General features: G+C 34.4%; 1 protein-coding gene across 12 annotated transcripts in view; it reads right to left on the reverse strand.

Moving 5' to 3' along the window:
- LOC149780245 (pre-B-cell leukemia transcription factor 1-like) overlaps window positions 1–21863 on the reverse strand; it is a 121944-nt gene that overhangs the window by 77558 nt on the left and 22523 nt on the right. For 11 of the 12 annotated variants that reach the window (XM_089937021.1, XM_089937026.1, XM_089937022.1 and 8 more), the window contains exons 3-5: window positions 15744–15988; window positions 4516–4614; window positions 528–718 (exon numbers count right to left, since the gene is read on the reverse strand). In XM_089937021.1, coding sequence (XP_089793147.1) covers window positions 528–718; window positions 4516–4614; window positions 15744–15988 — 535 coding nt within the window. The remainder of the gene's footprint in view (window positions 1–527; window positions 719–4515; window positions 4615–15743; window positions 15989–21863) is intronic. The other variant, XM_089937025.1, reaches the window with a different exon arrangement.

Here is a 21863-nt window from a genome sequence, read left to right on the forward strand (position 1 = left end):
GTCTGATGCCTGTGTAAATTAATATTTATCTACATACCAATCTAACTTTATACCGTAATACTCATGATCAAGATTCCTACTGTTGGTGCACAAAAATTACACATGATTTATGTAAATTTGAAAAGCAACATCTTTTGACCTTGTACTTTTGTGCATAAAGCCAACAAATTAATAAAAAAGAAACATCAGATAAAATTTGAACCAAGGAATTTGTGGAATAAAATAACTATCAATGATATACTAATTTTGAATTAATGTCTATATATTTATTTGTCATATACATGATTAATATCGTGTGTGTGTGCGTGTGTGTTTACTGTTGCAGAAAACATATTCAAAAATTATTTTAAAAGTATATTTCTGTACCAAAATAAAATGGGTTTAATTAACAAATAATTGCACAATAACTGACATCCAATGATTTCTAATTTTATGAAAATAATTAAAAACAATGACTTAGTAATTATCTAAGATTAACATAGCTTGGCTGTGCAACAAACAAAACACAACGAAAACGAAAATCTGACCTGGCATCCAGGAATCGAGACCTCAGGATCATCACTGCTTCACATGTGCTCTGTTTCAGCTGCATCTCAATGGCAGCAAATTTCTTACGAATAATGCCGACCATTCGCTCTATTTCCTTTGGTGCAATAGGACGGGTGCGACTTTGTTCTCTTAGTAAGTTAACAACATGAGTTGTAAATTCATTGCAAGCCTGAAATCAGCAAATTTTTCTCCTTAAGAAGTATACTGAAATACAATCTATTTTAGAATTGAAAAATCTGTGGAAAATTCTGCAATTTCATTATTTAGAAAGGGAGATGGATGGAGAGAGAATTTTATTAACATGGAGGAGGGGTGTATTTAACAAAACAAAAGTAGAGTTTGCAAATATTAAGGAACATAATTTTTAGCAATTAGAATGAAACCCATTATTATGAAACCAAATTATCCATCCTAAAATACGACTGTGCCCTATTATGCCTTATCAGTCTCTGCAATCTGCAAAGTCTCTATAATGCTCATCCCAACCCCCAATGGCTCCTTGTACTGTGTCTGTTCATTTCTAACATGCATACCAATGTTAACAAAAAGTGTTTGCATTAACAGCAAAATATATAATTATGCTATTAAATTCATGTCATTTTGGCCACAAAACAATGTCCTTTCATGTTGTTAAAAAAAAAAAGAAGCCCCCTCAGGTGAAAAAGCCATCCATTCTTCCAGCCCAGACTTCTGGAAAATAATTTAAACAAAGAAATGCCAAGGTGGGGCAATGAAGGAAAGCTTTGAAAGCCATCTACGAAAGACATCATGGGACCACAAATATCTGATATAATACCCAAACATACCTTAATAAGTGCACGCTCATCTCTAGTGCATACAAATATCCTTTATCAACTGTACATCTCAACTCAAACATGTCTCATAGAAAGTGAAGTGGCTGCAAAAATCCATCTTTTCCTTGAAATTACCGACATGCATAACTGATGTTTTGTTACCAATTCAGAGCCATGACGACTCAGTGGTTAAGGCTGGAAAGTACCATCATGCATAGCTAATGTCTTCTTACCACTTAGAAGCCATGATGATTCAACGGTCAAGGCACTGGATTCATGACAAGAAGGATGTAGCTTTCATTCCCTCCATTTGATCATCCTAGTTAGCTTGGGCATGATACATTACCTGCCTCAGCACAAAAGTAACCTTGAAAGTGTTGTTGTGCCATAAAATGCCAAAACCCATCAAAAGGCCAGTAACTTGTATAACAGTTGACCATTTCACTTGGCAAGTTTATGTAGTAGCGTAAGACCACAACCAACGTAAACTATTTCGAAAACAACATAAAATGTCACTTTGCTGTTTTTACTACAGGATGCATACTTCTGAACAATAAAGGCATTATAAAAATATACAACTGCTTGCTCATAATCAAAGCGAACCAAGATCTTAATGAAATAGATTTGTTTATCAATTTCTACTTAACTCGATCAGAAGCAAAGTCTAGATCTAGATGGTTCAAAAAAGTTCAAGATCATCTCACTATTATGTTGACATTATTTATTAAAAAATCTAAGACAATTATGCTAAAAATCTATTTACCAAGTTGGAGCAATATCCAGAGGACGTTCCATCTCCTGAGTGGTAACAGGCTGAGTGAATTAGACACAAGATTACCTCACTAATATGGATATATCTTGCCCATAACCAAACTCATTCAAAATCTAAATAATATTAAATAATCTTATGATCAAAATTGGATAAAGTATGTTTCTGATAGGGCGTTGATAGGTTCTGATAATAAGATGCAAAGTTAGACATAAAGTTGATTGAGTGAAGACAGGTTGTGCCAATAAGATGCAAAATCAGATATATAGTTGAGAGAGTGGTGACAAGTTCTGCAGGATGCAAAATTATAAACATAATGGATAACGTGTTGACAAGTACTGCCAATAAGGTGCAAAATCAGATAGTTGAGAGAGTGGTGACAAGTTCTGCAGGATGCAAAATTATATACATAGTTGATAAAGTGTTGACAAGTACTGCCAATAAGACGCAAAATCAGATATATAGTTGACAGTTGTCAAACTGGTGATGAGATGCAAAAACAGATCATTAATATGCAAGGATTTTGCTTGTAATCCTATTCAACTCGGCTCTCGACAATATAATCCTATTTTTGCAGGGGTTGGGGTGCACTTATTAAAGTATGCGAGCATATTATGTTGACTTGTTACATGTGGTTTGACTAAGCCAATAATTCTGGGATGAACTAGTTTTTATATAAACTAGTTTATACCATGCAAACATTTATAATAAAGTGAAATCTACCTTAGTGGACACCTACTCAAAATAGGACAACATTTTTGAACCTTTTGCAGATTTACTGAAACATCTTTTAAAAGATCTTAAGCAATAATGTATTTTTAAAAGATCTTAAGCAATAATGTATTTTTTCCATGGTTTGGAACAAATGAGTTTCTAAGAAAATTCAATAAAATTTTTTGTGAACACTGCAAATGAAACCTACAATATCAACCTTCATTATGAAAAAGTCTATCATACCGATGAACAAGGGACAGGACTAATGCTTGATTATCTGGTTCTGTTGGACAACAGTTCTTCTTAAGTCATTTATTTCAAACTTTCGTGGAACATCCAGAAATCCTCTTTATTACATTATATTCATTTAACATGCCATAAAACAAAAAAGTAAAGAAAATATTTATACATTTTCAGTTCATTTCCTTATGTCAAGTATGTTGCATTTCTTTAGCTCTTTATTCTATGGATACCCTTTCAAGAAGCTGTGGTCCCTAAGGAGTCCTTAATAGATTGGTTTTGCTATTTTTATCTTTGTCAAATGAAAATGTTATGATATATATTCCATCTAACCGCATTGACTTGTATCATCCACACTTTTTTATAGATTATATAAGTTTTGCTCATTCTGTGTAACAATCTTGCTATCACTGTTCAATTACACAAAGCAAATTCAATATAAAAAAAGGTTGTGCAATTCAGTTCATCCATCATAAAGAATGATCCAGATATTCCCAGCACCAAATACAAAGTACAGTAAAATGTCAATTATTCAGGAAATGTTTGTCTCCATTTATCTTAAGGTAGGTTTTTTTTACAACTTCACTTTTAAGAAAATGAAACTGAACCTCATTTTGAATGAGGAAAGTTTTAAACTAATAAAAATTTAAACCATTAAAGTTTAGTCTCATAAAATTAAATTTATTCCACAATAGCTTTAATATAAGATTTAAAACAACTTATTAAAATTCATTCTAAATCAAACAGTCAACAAACATCGAGCTTACAAAAATGGTAATGATTACCAACAATACATACAACTCTAAAAAAAAAATCAAAAAAATTAAAATACTGAATTGCTCTTTGAAATGTACGAAAATACAGGTAACATTAAGCAATGTATTATATGTTTATTTTTACCTTTTTAAAACACTTGACAAAATTAAAAGCATAAATCATATAAAGAAAATATATTTACTTGTCTTAAACTAAAATGATTATTTTTTTTCTCACCCACATACCCAACAAACACACTTGTACTGATTCATCAAACTTTAATTACTTTTGCTATTCCACAGTTTGGTACATGACTATGCTCTAAAGTTATGGACCTTACTACTGCATTACAACTACTGTCAGTAGTTATGGATGGTACCCCAACTACTGCATTACAACTATTGTCAGTAGTTATGGACCCCAACTACTGCATTACAACTACTGTCAGTAGTTATGGACCCCAACTACTAGCTGTACTGCTCCTCTCCCAAGACAATGTCATTAGAACCTGGGCAACAAAATTTTCATGTAATAGAAATCTACTAGTTCATGGCTGCCCCACTCATTTTTCATAACCTTTCTTCTCCTTATGGCACTGTCCAAAATTCAAAATTGTTCCAAACAAAAACCTACAGCTTTCTCAATAATTAACATTTTACCGTACACTGAATATAGATGGGTAATGTGTGCTACCTGGTCATATTTGCTCATTTCCGTTTGGTAGATGTGGCGAATCCGTGCAAGCTTTGCTTGATAGTCATTGTTTTGTAGATCAGTGGCGTCAGAATCAGGCTATGGTAGATAGATAGATACAGATAGGCATACAGTTCATTACAATACAAACAGGCTGGCAAACAATATGTACATGTATACAGCAGGGTGTCAATGGGAAATACATAGCAAACGCATAGTCTTGCTTCAGAGTGCATTTCATATATTTAATCATTACTGGTACGTTTTAGATGCAGAACATTTTACTAATTAAATCAGGAAATATAACTGAATACTATTCTTAACATAAATGACAAAATCCTCTATTAAAAAATAGACTGCATTAGATGTGCAAAATTATAAGACTAAAATATTGTACTATGTTCTTACAAACTTTATAAACATTTTTTAAAGATAAATTAATGAAAACTGACCCTGCCAAGTTTTAAAAAAAGTGAAGTGATAGTTAAATTTTTATAAAACAATATTTTTTAAATAATAGAAGAAAAAAGTAGAGAAATTTGGTTAAACATTGCAAGAATAAAATTTAAATTCAAAAACAGGTGATGCTTAACCTGATTTCTTTTTCAGCATCTTGTAAATTATCCCTAGGTGGAATTAGCTTTTTTGTTGAAGATAAAAAATGTCTTATGGATTTTGCATATGCAGAAGAAACTTCTACTCATAAAAACATTTTAATATGGGACTTGCACCACATTTTTTATCTTCTTTCATTGCATCCTCAAGCAAGATGAAAAGTTTGCTCCAGCATGTATCATGTGCAGCAATACTATTAAATTAATGTCTACAGTGGGAAATAAAATCGAACAAAAATTGATGAGAATGATTAACCAGCTGAGTGTCTGAAAATAAGATCTTGATGGCAAAACATAAACATGAGTCCCTTACAGAGATTAATGTTCTACTGACCAACAAGAATTTCCAGGAATCCAATAAAGACCATTTCCTCTCTTCCAATTGTTGGATATTTTTGAGCAAAAACATAATTTTCAAGATAGACATTGTTACTGGATTCAAGATTGGTATCATCTTCATTTAGGACCAACTAGACATTACAGGCAATCTTTTGGTGAACACCCCATAGCAATATAAACATACATTCTGAAGGAGCAGCAAAAACAAGATTTTCAAGATGGCTGTAATAGTGGCTTAACCGGCTTTAAGATCTGCACCTATTTTTTTTTACAGGACCAACTACACCTAAGAAGTTTTTTTTTCTCTTTAAAGTCCATGTGACTATCCATTGAGGAAGACTAGGGGCCCTGGGTGATTCAAGTCCATGTGACCATCCACTGAGGAAGACTAGGGGCCCTGGGTGATTGAAGTCGATGTGACCATCCACTGAGGAAGACTAGGGGCCCTGGGTGATTGAAGTCGATGTGACCATCCACTGAGGAAGACTAGGGGCCCTGGGTGATTGAAGTCGATGTGACCATCCAGTGAGGAAGACTAGGGGCCCTGGATGATTAAAGTCGATGTGACCATCCACTGAGGAAGACTAGGGGCCCTGGGTGATTGAAGTCCATGTGACTATCCACTGAGGAAGACTAGGGGCCCTGGGTGATTCAAGTCCATGTGACCATCCACTGAGGAAGACTAGGGGCCCTGGGTGATTGAAGTCGATGTGACCATCCACTGAGGAAGACTAGGGGCCCTGGGTGATTGAAGTCGATGTGACCATCCACTGAGGAAGACTAGGGGCCCTGGGTGATTGAAGGCGCTTGTCTTTCCAGATCATTAACATCTCACCTCTGTTTCAGATCAGCCAGTTTAAGTATGTGAAAGAGCTTGCCAGCAGTTTCAGTGGGTAAGTGGTTCTCAGGTTCACCAGATATACTGGCCACTTCATATATCCAGTTATGTGCTAAAAAATTGAGTTTAACCGACAAATCCAGTTATGTGCTAAAAAATTGAGTTTAACCGACAAATAAGGTGTGATAACAAAATTTTCAAAATGGCCACCATGGCCGACCACACAGCACATCTAAGTAGTACCATTTTCATTTAAGACTAATTTGAAGTAACTGTACCTGCAATTTATCTAATACATCTAAGTAGTACCATTTTCATTTAAGACTAATTTGAAGTAACTGTACCTGCAATTTATCTAATACATCTAAGTAGTACCATTTTCATTTAAGACTAATTTGAAGTAACTGTACCTGCAATTTATCTAATACATCTAAGTAGTACCATTTTCATTTAAGACTAATTTGAAGTAACTGTACCTGCAATTTATCTAATACATCTAAGTAGTACCATTTTCATTTAAGACTAATTTGAAGTAACTGTACCTGCAATTTATCTAATACATCTAAGTAGTACCATTTTCATTTAAGACTAATTTGAAGTAACTGTACCTGCAATTTATCTAATACATCTAAGTAGTACCATTTTCATTTAAGACTAATTTGAAGTAACTGTACCTGCAATTTATCTAATACATCTAAGTAGTACCATTTTCATTTAAGACTAATTTGAAGTAACTGTACCTGCAATTTATGGGCATTCCTCCAAGTTGTTTAATAGAAGCAGTAGTAACAAACATCTGCTCAATAACAGATGGACAATAAACAGGCCATCAGCTCTTTGGTTTTATGACCACAAGAACTAAAAATTAAGTACAACAAAACATTCCTGAAATTTGACCATCTTCTTATTTTATATACCTTTTAAATAAGGTTAACAGGTACCTTTTTCTTTTACCTTGTTAGACTATGTGTTTACATTATTTAGAAATAATTATTTTTGTCAAGTTTTTTTGGGTAACGTATACCTTAGATTTTTTCAACTTAACTTTTAGTTCATAGCTAGGATTGTGCTGAGATCTTATTAGTCAATATGCATGTGTACATAACTGAAAGATACAAGCATTTGTAATTAACACACACATACCGTATGCCCCATTTTTTTTACTTTTCATGTGCAGATGTATTTAAACCCTCAAATATGCCAGGTAAACGGATCTAGTCAGATGAAATCCTGATGCAGGTAACAGATTTTCTAAGAGATTAAAGTTCCAATTACAAATAACTTACAATGCACTCCAGGTGTGAAAACAATTTTCATACCCTGAAGCCTGCATTTCGCTCACAACATAAAACACACCATAATTTAAAATGGCATCTGACACTCAACTGGTTAAAACAAATTCAACAATGAAAAGAATAATGAACTGAATTCCAACATAAAATAAATTGAACTTCAACAGAATTTTCTCCATTACTCTTTCATATTTCAATCAGTTACTTTTTGTATGCATGATACTTAAATCAAAATCCAAATTTTCTACAGTACAACCTTTTTCTCTATAAATGATATCTGCGAAAGCTAGGACAAATGAATTTGCAATCTTAATTCCTGCAATTCTCCCATGATAAGCCCATACTTAATTCCACATCCCTTTTAGAAAAAGATTCGACTGGCTGATATTATGTCCAATGTATCTGCCCCAACTTTGAGAACAAAAATGTAAAGTTGGTTTCTTAGGCCCATCATGGGAGAAATACCATAATAAACTTCACCTATCCAATTAGCTTAAATCTTAATGACAAACAAGGTCTATTCTATTACGAGTGAGATATTAAATCAGCGATTCATGTTAATTTCTAACAAAACTATACCATACAAATAAACCGAACAACTATCACTTTTTAACCATATAACTGCATCATCACTAAATCCCTTGAACTTTTAGAAAATTTCCCCTTTCTTCGAATGGATCTCTAATTTCCCCATGAATTTTCATTTCTAGAATAGACCCTGTGACAAAAGAGATTATGTCAGTTTTTACTGATACTCTGATGCAAAAAAATATAGAAACAGTCATTGTGACTAACCTTCACCTAGGTAAATCAATGTAAAGCAAACATTTTACATTACAGTAACCTATATAAGAATACCAATGATCAATAATAATTACCAAGTGATTTAATGCAAATAATGGCAATAATGTTTACTCTAAACATGAATCCCCTCACCAACAGGAGTACATTTGTAGTAGCCGACAATATAAATAAAAAGAAAAACAAAAATATACTCGAGTTTGAAATTAGGTCACAATGACCTGCTTTTGCGTGCATTTTACCACTTTCAATCCATGCTGAATAGGGTTGAAGGTACTGAGAGTTTAATGAACATGTATTTCAAATATGTACATCATTCAAGAATGAAAATTAGGTCACAGCAGCCTTGTTTTCATATAATGAGTTAATCTTCTTAACATGCCTCCACATGACACATTTTTGGCTAAAAGCCACATCAGTGATAAGGAATCAACATGGAAACAAAAGTGGCTGAACATGTTATATTTGTTCCTACCAATTTAAATAAAAATTGGCTCAGCCATTCTGTAGAAACTGAAATAGGTTTTTGGCTAGGTTGCTACTGAAGCCACATCACTTGCTAGGGAGCCATCCTGCACATGTATCTGATAAAGCATGACCTGAGAAACATTCCTTTTACGTTTGATCAAACTTGTCTCAGCCATTATATAGAATTTCAAAATAGGTTTTTCACATGGTTGCTATGGAAGCCACACCATTACTAGGGCAGACACCCAGAAAAAATGGTCATCAAGCATGTCCTAAGAAATATTCCTATGAAGTTTGGCCAAAAGTGGCTGAACTGTTCCAGAGAAGAAATTGAAAAAGTTTTTCCTCTCACCTTGTTGCTAAGGAAGCATTCCATCAACCTACCAATAGATTTTATAGTGCATGACCCAACAAACATTCCCAGCAAGTTTAACCAGCATTAGATTAGTGCTTTTTGAGAAGCTGCAATAGCAAATGTGATTGAATGTCTGATGCATGACGCAATGCGTTCAGAGCCATGCCATATGCCCACATGACCTTTGGCAATGTAAGCTAAAAAGTTACTGAAGCATAAATATATGGTCACAATGACCAAATGTTGGTCTGCTTAATTTACTCTCATCAAGGTCATCCACATATCAATTTTCATAAGTGTAGGGTCAAATAGGATCCAAGATGTCAGCAGTGTGACAAATATATTACTGAAAATTCTAAGAATCCACAAGCATGAAAATTGGGTACACTGATGTAGTTTTGGTATGGTTGAGTGACTTTCTTTGAAATGCATTCGTATACCAATATTCATGCATAGATCAAAATGGAAAGCTGAAAATATCAATCAAGCATAAAAACTGTGTTGAGCTGACAGTTTTTGTATGGTAGAGTCACTTTCATTGAAAAGTATATACATACAAATTTTATGTGTGTAGGTGAAAGAAGGTGCAAAATATTTAGGGTGTAATGAGAAAAAAATTATTAAACCTAAACAAGCATGCAAATTGGGTCACAGTGACCTAGTTTTGATAAGGCTGTGATACTCTTACTGAGTTACATTCCCACTAGCTTTTGCAAGTGAAGGTGAAACAAAGTCCAAGATGCTGAAGGCATAACAACTGAAGTAATGGTTAAATTGTATCCCTCCAAATTTTGTTGGCAAGGGGATAAAAGGCTATTTAAAAAATATTAACTAAAACAGGATTTACTACAATGCAAAGTTGTAGTCATTACAACTGAAAACCTTGAAATCAGGAACTTGTATCATAACAGCTGCAAGAACATGGCTTTTAGATTTTTCTCTTAGTTTAACCAGGAACTTTTTCCATGACAGCTGGAAGAACATGGCTTTTGGATTTTTCCTCTTAGTTTAACCAGGAACTTTTTTCAGGACAGCTGGAAGAACATGGCTTTTGCATTATTTTTAAAAACTGTAGCATCTCATGAATACATCTATACTACTGAATCTATCGAGTCCGGTTTCTTTTTTGCTACTCTAACATAAACTGGCAGGGATGATCAAATCCCATACTCTGACATCCTCAACTATTCATTATCGAAGCTGGACAAGTAAAATTTTACAAGACGCTAGTATGGGTCAAGTACTTATTTACTATTTTAAAATAAGTTGGACAATCACAAATTATCATGTTGTTACCACTTTACCTGGGCATTCATGCCACCCTGGGCATCCTGAATTCTTGAATTTATGTCTCGAGTTATTCTTATCCTGCGATGATACAGTAAGTGGTCATTGATGTATGTCGCATGAATGCACATTCTATCACTGTGCGAGTGCATATTGGGCTAAGTGACCAAATTATCAGCCAATCAAAACACTTTAAAGAAAACATTCAGGTGTGATTAATTAGCAATGTTTTAAATGGTTTTGTTGTATTGTGTTTACACAAACCCAATACTCGGGAGTGGATCACCTATGATTGCAATCCATTTAAGTGTTGGTTTCCTTTTTTAACTGATTAAATGACATTCATGATTCTTGATTATACAAAAAAAGATCTTCCACAAGCGATATTATGCTTGAAGTGAAGCAATTACACCAATTAAGGAGCTGTGTTTATATTTAAACTGTAATATGTATGTTATGACAACTTTGAAAGTAGTTGATGAGCAAGGTTATCTTTATCAAGTGGATAAAATGATTTCCCTAAATTATCTTCACAAGGAAGCTTACAGGAAAAATTTGAAGAAGGAATATTCACATGAAAGTGTAAGAATAAACCATAAGGCTGACACTTAGTTGAAGGTAGCTATTTATCCAGAGACATAAGATAAATTCTGTGATAGCAAATCATGTCAAAATATAATATCACCAAGAGAGAATTTTTCAGTCACATTGGACTATCCAAGGGGTTTAAATTGTTAAGGAAAGATACTTTGCAGTTATCACAAACAATATTGCAAACTAACACAGGTTTTTAATTCAATTAGAGTGTTTGTCAACAGAACTGACAAATTAAGGACTAAACCAATCAAGTTTTATTACTACTCTTGACCTCACAAGACCCATGCAACACAGTGTACGTATGACAGCATGTTTAGAAAATCCCAAAGTTATAGCTGCTGATGCTCCACTAGAAAAGGAAACTGTGAAAAAATTAAAGTTCTATTTATTGCAGACGTAATCCTATCCCATTGAGGAATTGATATCAAAATGCGGTGTGCACTCCAGAAGAACGATATTAAACTAGGTATTAATTACAAGAACCGACTTGGGGCATGAGACTTTGATCAGTCATTTGATCAAGTCTCGAAAGCAGAAGTTGAGGAAAGTCTGAATGCCAGTCCCTTCTTGCTGATGAAATACCAATTATACAGTATCAGAAACAGAATGTTTTTTTATATAAAAAAAATATTTTTTATATCTTTGTTTTGTTATTTCTATGGAATAAGGTCCATACATTTCACCGAATCAAGGGCAAGCTATTGAAATGTTTCTGACAAGGTACATGGAACAACTAAATTTTATGTAGCAATTAGCCATGGAAAATGGGTGAAAAAAGATTTAATCAGCCCTGACTTGTTATAAAATTACTTCTCTGCTATTGTTCTTTATTTGCTTCCTGCTTGAAATGAAGTACCACTTTCTTGTACCCACAAGAAGTGCTATGGTCAGCAATGAAAAGCCAGGACAGTCAGCTGACCAGAAACGTATGTGGGGGAGGGGACCTTACAAGTTATTTAGGTCACGAAATCTGTGAAATTTACTACATAAAAAATTTGTTATAATCATCTGGATAATTTGTTTGGGAGTTATTTAAATGATCTGATTTAATCAAACAACCATGTCATACATTAGGTTCAAGTAACCTACTTTTAAAAATATGGGATTAATATCCTTTAGAAGAATAAACATACAAATGTTCATCAGTGTGTGAAATAGGGTTCAAGATACTGAGGGTGTAACAGATAGCTAAAATACAAAAGTCATTCAAGCATGAACATTAGGTTACAGTGACCTAGATATGGAATGGCAGAGTTACCCTCACTGACATGCATCTACATACCAAATTCCTGCACTAGTTTATATTCAGTACATGGGTCAGGTATTGATTAAGCAGTTATCAATGCAATGAATTCAGTATCAAGATTAAACTTTTATTTTACCCACAACTACTTGCTATTCTTGAGTCAAAATTTACCAATTAGATTTGTCTGCTGACAAGAATATACACACCAAATGGCAAAGTACACACCATGTATTGGTTAATTAAAGACAAGCAGCAACAGTGTTACATCAGGCAGTCACTCTATACCAGCAGGGGGTCATCTCAAAACACGTTAGCAGAAGTGATCCACAAAGCTTAGACAGTGTTACATCAGGCGGTCACTCTGTACCAGCAGGGGGGTCATCTCAAAACATGTTAGTAGAAGTGATCCACAAAGCTTAGACAGTGTTACATCAGGCGGTCACTCTGTACCGGCAGGGGGTCATCTCAAAACACGTAAGTGGAAGTGATCCACAAGGCTAAGAGAATGTAGCAATGCTTGTAGTTAAGACTGCCAAAGCTGATATTCACTACACAAATCTTATCATGACAGACTGACACAAACTGAAATATCTTACTTGAACGAAACATTGTACGAAGGATTTAGCTCAATGCAGAAACTTTAACTCCAATATGCTAAGATGTTAGGTTATACACACAAATCATAGTTATTTATTCAGTCAACTTTTTTCATTTTATTTCATACACTGAAGAAAGTATGGAGTTTTGAAATGTGCAATTGGATGTTCAGTGAGGTTATTTTATGAGCCAGTTTTGGTGGTAATTTACTATATGTAAAGAGAATATTATGTGTGTGCTTTGGATGGTTCAACATTGTGCCAAAATTGAGAAAGCTAATTCCACTGCACATGGGTTTATCCACTATTGTCTACCTCTGTGAAATATTTCCAAACTTAAAAACTGCTTATTGTCAGCGGTTTTGAATTTACCTTGTTTCAAGTCACATGTCATTTGTTTAAATTAAAAAAATAATAAAAGTATCAATTTGAATAGCATTACATGCTAAACTCAAAACAATATCGTTTACATATGTAAATGTAACAGCCCTACAAAAGTCACTTCTGCATGACAACTCAGCCACAATGACCTAATTTTAGTATGGTTAAGTTATTCTCCCCAACATTTATACACGCACTTAATTTTGTACGTGCAGAAAAATGCATCCAAGATATTCAGTGTGTAATGAACCGATAGATGACAATCCTAAAGTCACTCACATGTAAACTGGGTCATAATTACCTAGTTCTGGTATGGTCGAGTTACTATCGTTGCGATACAAATTTTCATGTGTAGATGAAATAAAGTCACAGTTAAAACAAATTGCTGTGTCACTCAAACTTGAAAAAAATTATATCACACTAGTCCATTTTAGGTAACATGCATTAAACTCCTTCAGATGTAATCACATACATTTTCATGAGTGTAGTGAAATGAAGTTCAAAATAATCAGGGCATAAAGAATGTCAAAAGTACACATCACTCAAGTGTAAAAAGTGTGTCACATTAACCTAGTATTGGTTTGGTTGAGCTGCTTTGTTAAAATGAATCCACATACCAATTTTCATCAGTGAAATAGCATACAAGATATTGAATAAATAGCTGAAAATACAAAAGTCACTAAAACATGAAGATTGGGTCACATCAACCTAGTTTGGTTGTGGTTTAGTCACTTTCACTGAGACATATCCATATAATTTTCATGAGCGAGTAAAATAAAGTTCAAGACAGAGTATAATGAACATTCTGCCAAAATATTAAAGTCTCCAAAGCATGAATATGGGTCACACTGTCCCGGTGTTGGCATGTTTAAGGTACAGTTAATCAAAATGTATATTAAACTGTCATGTGTGCAGGTGAAATCGGGTCCAAGATACAGAGGGTATGACAAACTACCGAAACTAGATACATCCCTTATGAATGTAAATTTGGTAACAGTGACCTAGTTTTGGTATGGCCAAGTTATTATTACTAGAAAATGAAGACACGAACAAAACAAGTAAAATGCTATATCCTCTCTAAACTTCACTGGTGAAGTCTGGGTAAAATGATTGATAATGCAACTTTTAATGGGTATTGCCATAAGCAACACTGGATTTTATTTCTTACTTACATCTGTTTAGCTGTCACAGATTTACACCCGAACACACTGTGTAAAATCTGGATGTATTTACATGTGCAGTCAAGACCATGCTAAACTGTGATGTAGGGTGTTACCTGTCAGAGACAATACCAGCTATACAGCTATTAAGAACCAGAGTTAAATATTCATCAATGTCTCAGGTTAAACTAAACACAGGACTGTAATACTATTTGTAATTTTTCCACATGCCCTCACTTGGTGAATCTAGTATAAACTATGCAAATAACACTTAATAACACTCACCTTTCACCGACAAACATGTAACATGGTGAATACATTCTGTGGATGAAACTGAGTGAGTTAATATTTTTGGTCTTGGAGCTGTTATGAAAGTAAGTTGCAATTGATTTCCTCCACCACATGCAGGGAAAAAAGGTCAATTTCTATAGAAATCTTCCCATTACACCCAAGTTGTATGTGTGTACTTGCCTTGTTGGTGCACAGCCTGCTTATATGTGATGTGAGTAATCTCCCTTAACAAAATGCAGTCATCGCCATATCCGCCATTTTAAAACAAGCCATCACCAGTGGTAGCAAAAGAGGCAGTCCATAATTTCATTTGAATTTACAAAATCCATGCATAAACTACAACCAAATGGAAAATAGCACAGACCCAGATCTGCCATAGCACAATGTGCCAACAGATCAGGGTCACACCATTTACTTGAAATAATAAGCATAAAGAACCACACCGACCCTTATATGCTAAGCATTATGCTATGACAGATATGGGTTTAAGCTCTGCGCAACTGGACTGAGCAAATATGGAATGTGACTATTTCTTCTCCAAATGGATGCATTACCTGCATATTTTTACGAAAATGTTTAAATATTAAAACATTACATACATTTTTTTTAATTAAAAAAAATTCAAATTTAGACACAAATCACTTATTTATGAATATCCAGATGTTTTTTGCCCCAGCCCCCCATTTTTATTTTGATATCTGAAAACACTACCCATGGTCTTTTTTTTTATTTACATACCAATGCTAATTAACAATTTATGAGTAGTAATAATATCGATATAACAAACAACACTGCTGTTGTCATTATTATAAAGAACTTTAGCTTGCAATAATAAATAATTTATGGACTGGTTCATATTTATCGACTGATTGAGAATTTTGGACTGTTTCTTGCTCACTTCGTGTCAATCATGCACAAAAAAACTCGTCAATGTAAAACACTCGTATGCCAACTTTACACTACCTGCTCGTACTTCTCAAGCTCAGTATGATAAATCTGCCGAATCTGTGTCAGTTTTGCACGATAATCTGAGTGTTCTATGGCACTGTCAGGCTGCCCACCTGATGCAGCAGCTGTGGCATTAGCAGCGGCTGATGATCCACCTCCTTTTTCAGGTCCTGCAACCCCCTCTGCTATCAGCATGTTGTCAAGCCGCATCAGCTGTGGGTCAGGGGGCTCTTCTTCTTGTGTGTTTCTTATACTTAATACTGAAAAGCAAACAAGACATTAAAAACCAGTCCATTAAAATCTCAAAATAAAGAAATAAAACAGGCATGTATATTTCCAATCCCACCAAAATGTGTGCTAGTGACAGAAGAATATACAGAAAATTTTGTATGGGAAGATCGTATCACAAAGTATATAGGGAACTGATAGGCATCACAAGTTTTGACAAAGAAACGAAAAGAATGATGTATGGAATGACAAACAAATGGACACAAGGACAGAACTGAATAACTGTGAATACAGGAATTGGCACAACTATACTCGAGTCTGATGTGTATACCAAATTTCAAAGTGTGGTTTTAAGTTCTGCTCAAAGAAATGAAAGTATATAAAATGATGATGAATAGGCAAAATAAAATAAAAATGTAGAAAATTAAAGATTGTGAACAGAAAAGGTACATTGTACAAGGTTGGATACTTTGAATGGTTTTTGAAATTTTGCTCCAAATATAAAAATAATACAGATGGATAGAATCCATTTCTTTTAGGGCACCCATCTGCAACTTCCTCCTGGGCATGGAATGGAAAAGTGATTTTTAAAGCCATACCCTAAGATGTAAATTAATGAATAAAACCAGGTCACGTTCTGGATCATGGGCCATATTTTGCCCACGTTTTAGGGGATAATTAGTTTCAATTCCCTTTTTTGTCGCATGTTTGACATCATCTTGGTTATGAATTGTTATATTCTTAAAATATAAGTAACACAAATGTGGTCATGTCGTACTCCTACAACATGATGACATATCACATGTGGCCTTGTAAAAATTGACTAGTGCCAATTGCCCGTGCTAGTGTAACAGTTGAAACTGACAGTGCCTTATTTAAAAAATGAAAAACATCAAGGATTACAAAAATGCACAAAATTTTATCCTTTCATTCATGAATTCACAATTTCAATCCGAGTGCCATGAAGAGGGCCCTTAATACTATCATTTTGTTTGCATCTGAAACCAAATAGGACCCTTTTTACTAACACAGCTGCCATATTTGCATATGTAAATATAAAAAAATTCATACAAAAGGAGTGATTTTGCTCACTGTCTTCATTAAGTGCCAAATAATTCAGTAAATTTCTACAACTTTGCATCTCTTTGAACCCATAATAGTTATACCACTTGCCCTTTTTAATTTGTTGTAGTTGTTTAAAGAAATATTAAAGCTGCACACTGCAAATATTGGATGCAGTCAATACAGTAATTTCAAACTATAACTAATAATTCTCTTTTCCCCCGACAGCAAGCTAGTTAATTGTTTATCATGAAAACTTTTCTATAAATGTGAACAAGATAATAATAATAATAATGAGGACTTTGTATAGCGCCTAATCTTTAGAAGCTCTAAGCGCTTTACAACATTAGACAACATCTATATCATAAAAAAAACCCATATATAATATGATTACAAAACAAACACCATGAAATTAGAAAACAAAAAACATGCTGAAAATATTTAAGGTAGGAAACATTATTAGGTCTTTAAGTTTGTTCTTGCAGTCAAAATAAGTGAGTGTTATGGACCACTTGGCCACATTCTAGTTAGAAGTCATAAATTAATGAATGATATGACTAAGTTTGTGCAATTATATTTTTACAGTCCTTCCTACTTTCCATTTTAAAAATCTATTGGAGGGATTAAACTGACAGAAGGGGTGGGGGATAAAGACTACAGATGCCTGACTTTTTTTTTTTTTTGCCATTTATTTTTGGTAATGCTTATTTATTTCTCACATGCTAAACAACAAGGCTGTTCATGTTGGGAAGTACAGAAACAGTACACTCCCATCATGTTCTGCCAGTGTTGCTAAATATGTATTTTTCAAGTCACATCCCAAATTTAAGTCTGAAAGTCTTGCGTTGTTTGGAAATGACAACTTTGTGGGAATTAATTCTGTCATCATGGGAGGCTTAATTACTATGGGACCTACCACTACTTCAAAACAATTTTATGGCTCCTAAATCGCTTTAAAAAAATACTCCTGCTTGGATTTGCAGATTTTTTTCTTCTCCATCACAAACTTTTTTTTACAAATTTGTCAGAAGATAAAATTATCTTGGTTGGAAAGAAAATCCCTGATCCCCTTTTCCCCTAAATTAAACTGTCAGTCCCTAAAAAATGACTACACCCCTGCAGAATGTCCAAACACAAAATACTTCAATTTCTTGGATGGTGATTGACAATCTCCCTTAGTGTCCCTCCTCCACTGCAGTAATTTGACCCACACCCATTGAGCTTGCCATTTAGGCCTGCAGATTCCCAGCTATTGTAACAAATGAAGGCTATAATTACACAGCCATTGCAACCCCTTCTTTCACAAAGGGGAAGTATCATTCTTAATGTTTGCTGACCTCTGGTCAGCTGTACACAAATAATGTCAGAATACTGGGATAGTCTCAGTACCAATAGCCTCTATTATCCAACAAAAGTACAAAGGTCATGGTTTCCTCTACATAGCAGCTTTCTTAATGATGGAATGATAGGAATAATGGTACATTTAAAATGTTCTAACATTTCTCTGAATCAACAGTGGCCAAATTATATGAATATTTAAATTAAATACATGAATAATATTGTATTAATTCATTTAACCATTTTTTGCTTCATGCCAGCTTCATGAATATTTTGTTCATATTTCAAATGGGGTATGGAGGGAGGAAGAGACGAGGGGTCAAACTAGCTTATGATCTGAGGGTGAAGTCCATCTGCCATCCAACAAGAAGATGATATCAAAGAAACATTACAGGTATTGTCAGCTCACAAGTCTACAATACAATGTCCCTCTTATGAAGTCAACCAAATAAGGCAGCTTATATGATGTTCACAAAGACAGGTGGCCCTGTACATAAATGGGGAGGGTGCCTATAGAAAATGGACCACTATGTCACTGGTCTATTATCAGAGCGGTGACCTTACAGGAATGAGACCTAATAGAAAGGGACTTCTTTTTGGAAGAAAAGAAAAGTACTAGTATCAGCTAACAGTTTATCAAGATTAGAGTGGCGTGAACTCTGGTTCCAATGAATTAACAGATCCCCAAAGTTGTCTCTGAAGATAGACAACAGGGCTTGAAAAATTGGGCCCACTAGCCTGAGGCCAGTAGATGTCCTAATGGACTCGTGGCTTTCATAATTTCAATAATCCAGCAGCTAGTAATACTTTCAATAAGTCAATGCCTCCATGCCTAGTAATGCTTTTAACCTTTACCTGATATTGTTCTATGGGACGGACAAATGAAGATTCTGCATTAATGAGAATTTAATTTATAGACCAATTCCCATCTACATATAAGAAAGTATCACACTAAGTATGAAATACAGTTAGTGAACCAAACTAAAGTATTTGGTTGTCCTCAGATAAATATGCTGTTTGTGCCTGACTATGGAGAAACTGCTTCATTCACTACCCATGTAATATAACATTAACCAGACTCAGCTTAAAAGTTGCACATATGGGAATAGAAGTTTTAGTTCTCTTCAACATGAAAAATATGTTTCTAAAAGCAAAACTCCATGGTTTGTCAGGACTATAACTTCAGTGAAGGAGGTATCTGGTGGTGAACTCAGCAAACAAAAATGCATGGTGACAGAAGTAGGTACCTGTTTCAAAGTGAGGATATCTAACTGTGAAACACATGCACACATAATTGTTGATAATGACCCCATGAATTCTGATGACAATGTAAAAAAATTTTTTTTAAAAAAAATGGAAAGTACATGCTTTAACCCCCTTCCAAAACCCTCAAGGAGTATGAAGAAATTCAGGAAAATCTTTCACAAATGCAAATTTAACTAGGGCCGCTAAATTTTTTTTAAAAACTGATTTCCATGAATAGTAAGGTCCAACCATTAGTTTTTTTTTCTATTGGACTTTTTGTTGCATTGCCCTACCTGCCCCTAACACACACACATACATGCAGAAATTTCAGTTTTAAAGTAGACCCTGCTGCACTAATTTTCAAAGTTGTAAATGCATTGATGCATGACTGCAGCTTTGATTCTGTAACATACATTCACTGTACATGTCAAACAGAAGACAACTTTTCCAATGGATCTGTCTCCATCACCTAAAGCGATTTAGTAAAGCAATATGGTACAATGGTCTACCTGTGCAAATGCCTCTAAGCTAGATTCCAGCAATTCTTTTCTCTTTACCTTGTCAAAACAACAATGGTTCATTCATCATAATTACCCTACTTTACCATAAGCTTCTTCTTTGAAATGTGTAATTGTGTTCACTTATAGTCTCTACTTGTATTTAAGGCAAACAAGTGTGTGACTGCCATAAGAAATGAAATCTATCCACACACTGCAATTATCTCTATTATCACTTTTCATGAGAAGTTTCATAGTTCAGGATGACTACCTAATCAGAACTCCTAATACTAGTCACCGTAAAATACTATAATGGTTGTATTGTTTGGGTTTTTTCCCCACTTTCAATGGGTTATGTATCCCAGGCACGGAGTAAAGTGTCTTGCCAAAAGAAACCATCGTAGCCATCTGGACTGATCAGATGCTAGGAACTAAAAAGCAAAGGACCATTTTAGAGTCAAAGACATTATTCACTGAGTCAATGCAGCGGTACACATTGGTTGTTAATAATGGTTTTGGGTTTTTGAAGCCTCTGTGTTGCATTAATTTGAAAGCTTCATTTAAATTATTACACATTGTTTACATTTTTTAAATTAATAACTGTCAATCTGCAACACTCCATATACAAACTGAATCTTAAGCTGCCAATGGTATTTGAAATTCTAATTTCCCATAACCTTAAGCAAGTTAATTTTAACAAAGGCAAGTAAATATACATATGCAGACAAACAACTGAGGAAAGATTTAATCTAATACTGAATGCTACATGGATTGCATTGAAGAGTGAATTTTTTTAATGGAGATGTGAAAATCTTAAAATGCTTTCAAACCCTTATGAAATCCTTCAAGGACAGACTATACAAGTTTACAAAAAAGTTATCAACCCTGAAGCCATTAAGGAGATACCAATTTAGATAAAATGACAGTATTTTAATCTTTGTATATCAACAAAATAAACACAAACAAAATCATCATTATCAGAAGAAGCACATGGATCACATCATCAAAATACTTGTGTAGTTTCTGACAAAGGTCACAAAATCAAGATGCAATAGTTCAATTTTCTTTTTTGCCATCCAAATCCAACCAAGGTCATGGACTCCACATGCTAGTTTACTCAGCTCTTTTGCGATCCAAACCTGACAGGTCACAAACTCAAGATGCTATGTTTTATTTGCTATTTTGAAATCCAATTCTGACAGGTTGCAAAGACAAGATGCTACGTTTTATTTAGCTCTTTTGCCATCAAAATCTGACAGGTCACAAAGTAAGATGCTACGTTTTATTTAGCTCTTTTGCCATTGAAATCTGACAGGTCACAAAGTAAGATGCTACGATTTATTTAGCTCTTTTGCCATCCAAATCTGACAGGTCACAAACTAAGATGCTACATTTTATTTAGCTCTTTTGCCATCCAAATCTGACAGGTCACAAAGACAAGATGCTACATTTTATTTAGCTCTTTTGCCATCCAAATCTGACAGGTCACAAGTCAAGATGCTACGTTTTATTTAGCTCTTTTGCCATCCAAATCTGACAGGTCACAAAGTAAGATGTTACAGCTTATTTAGCTCTTTTGTCAAGGCAATCAGCATTAGAGTCTTGCAACCAGCAACCACAGGGACTCCGTGATTAGTGTGATGGGCGCAAACCAAGGAGTGTAAATTTGAATCCTACCATTTGGCACGTCCCTTGGAAAAAAACACTTTACTCCATCTGACTCATCACTAAATAACCTTTAACTACGTAAAATACCAACCAAACC

The sequence above is a fragment of the Sinohyriopsis cumingii genome, chromosome 16 (assembly GCF_028554795.1).
Source record: "Sinohyriopsis cumingii isolate HCF-2022 chromosome 16, ASM2855479v2, whole genome shotgun sequence".
Taxonomy (NCBI): Eukaryota; Metazoa; Mollusca; class Bivalvia; order Unionida; family Unionidae; genus Sinohyriopsis; species Sinohyriopsis cumingii.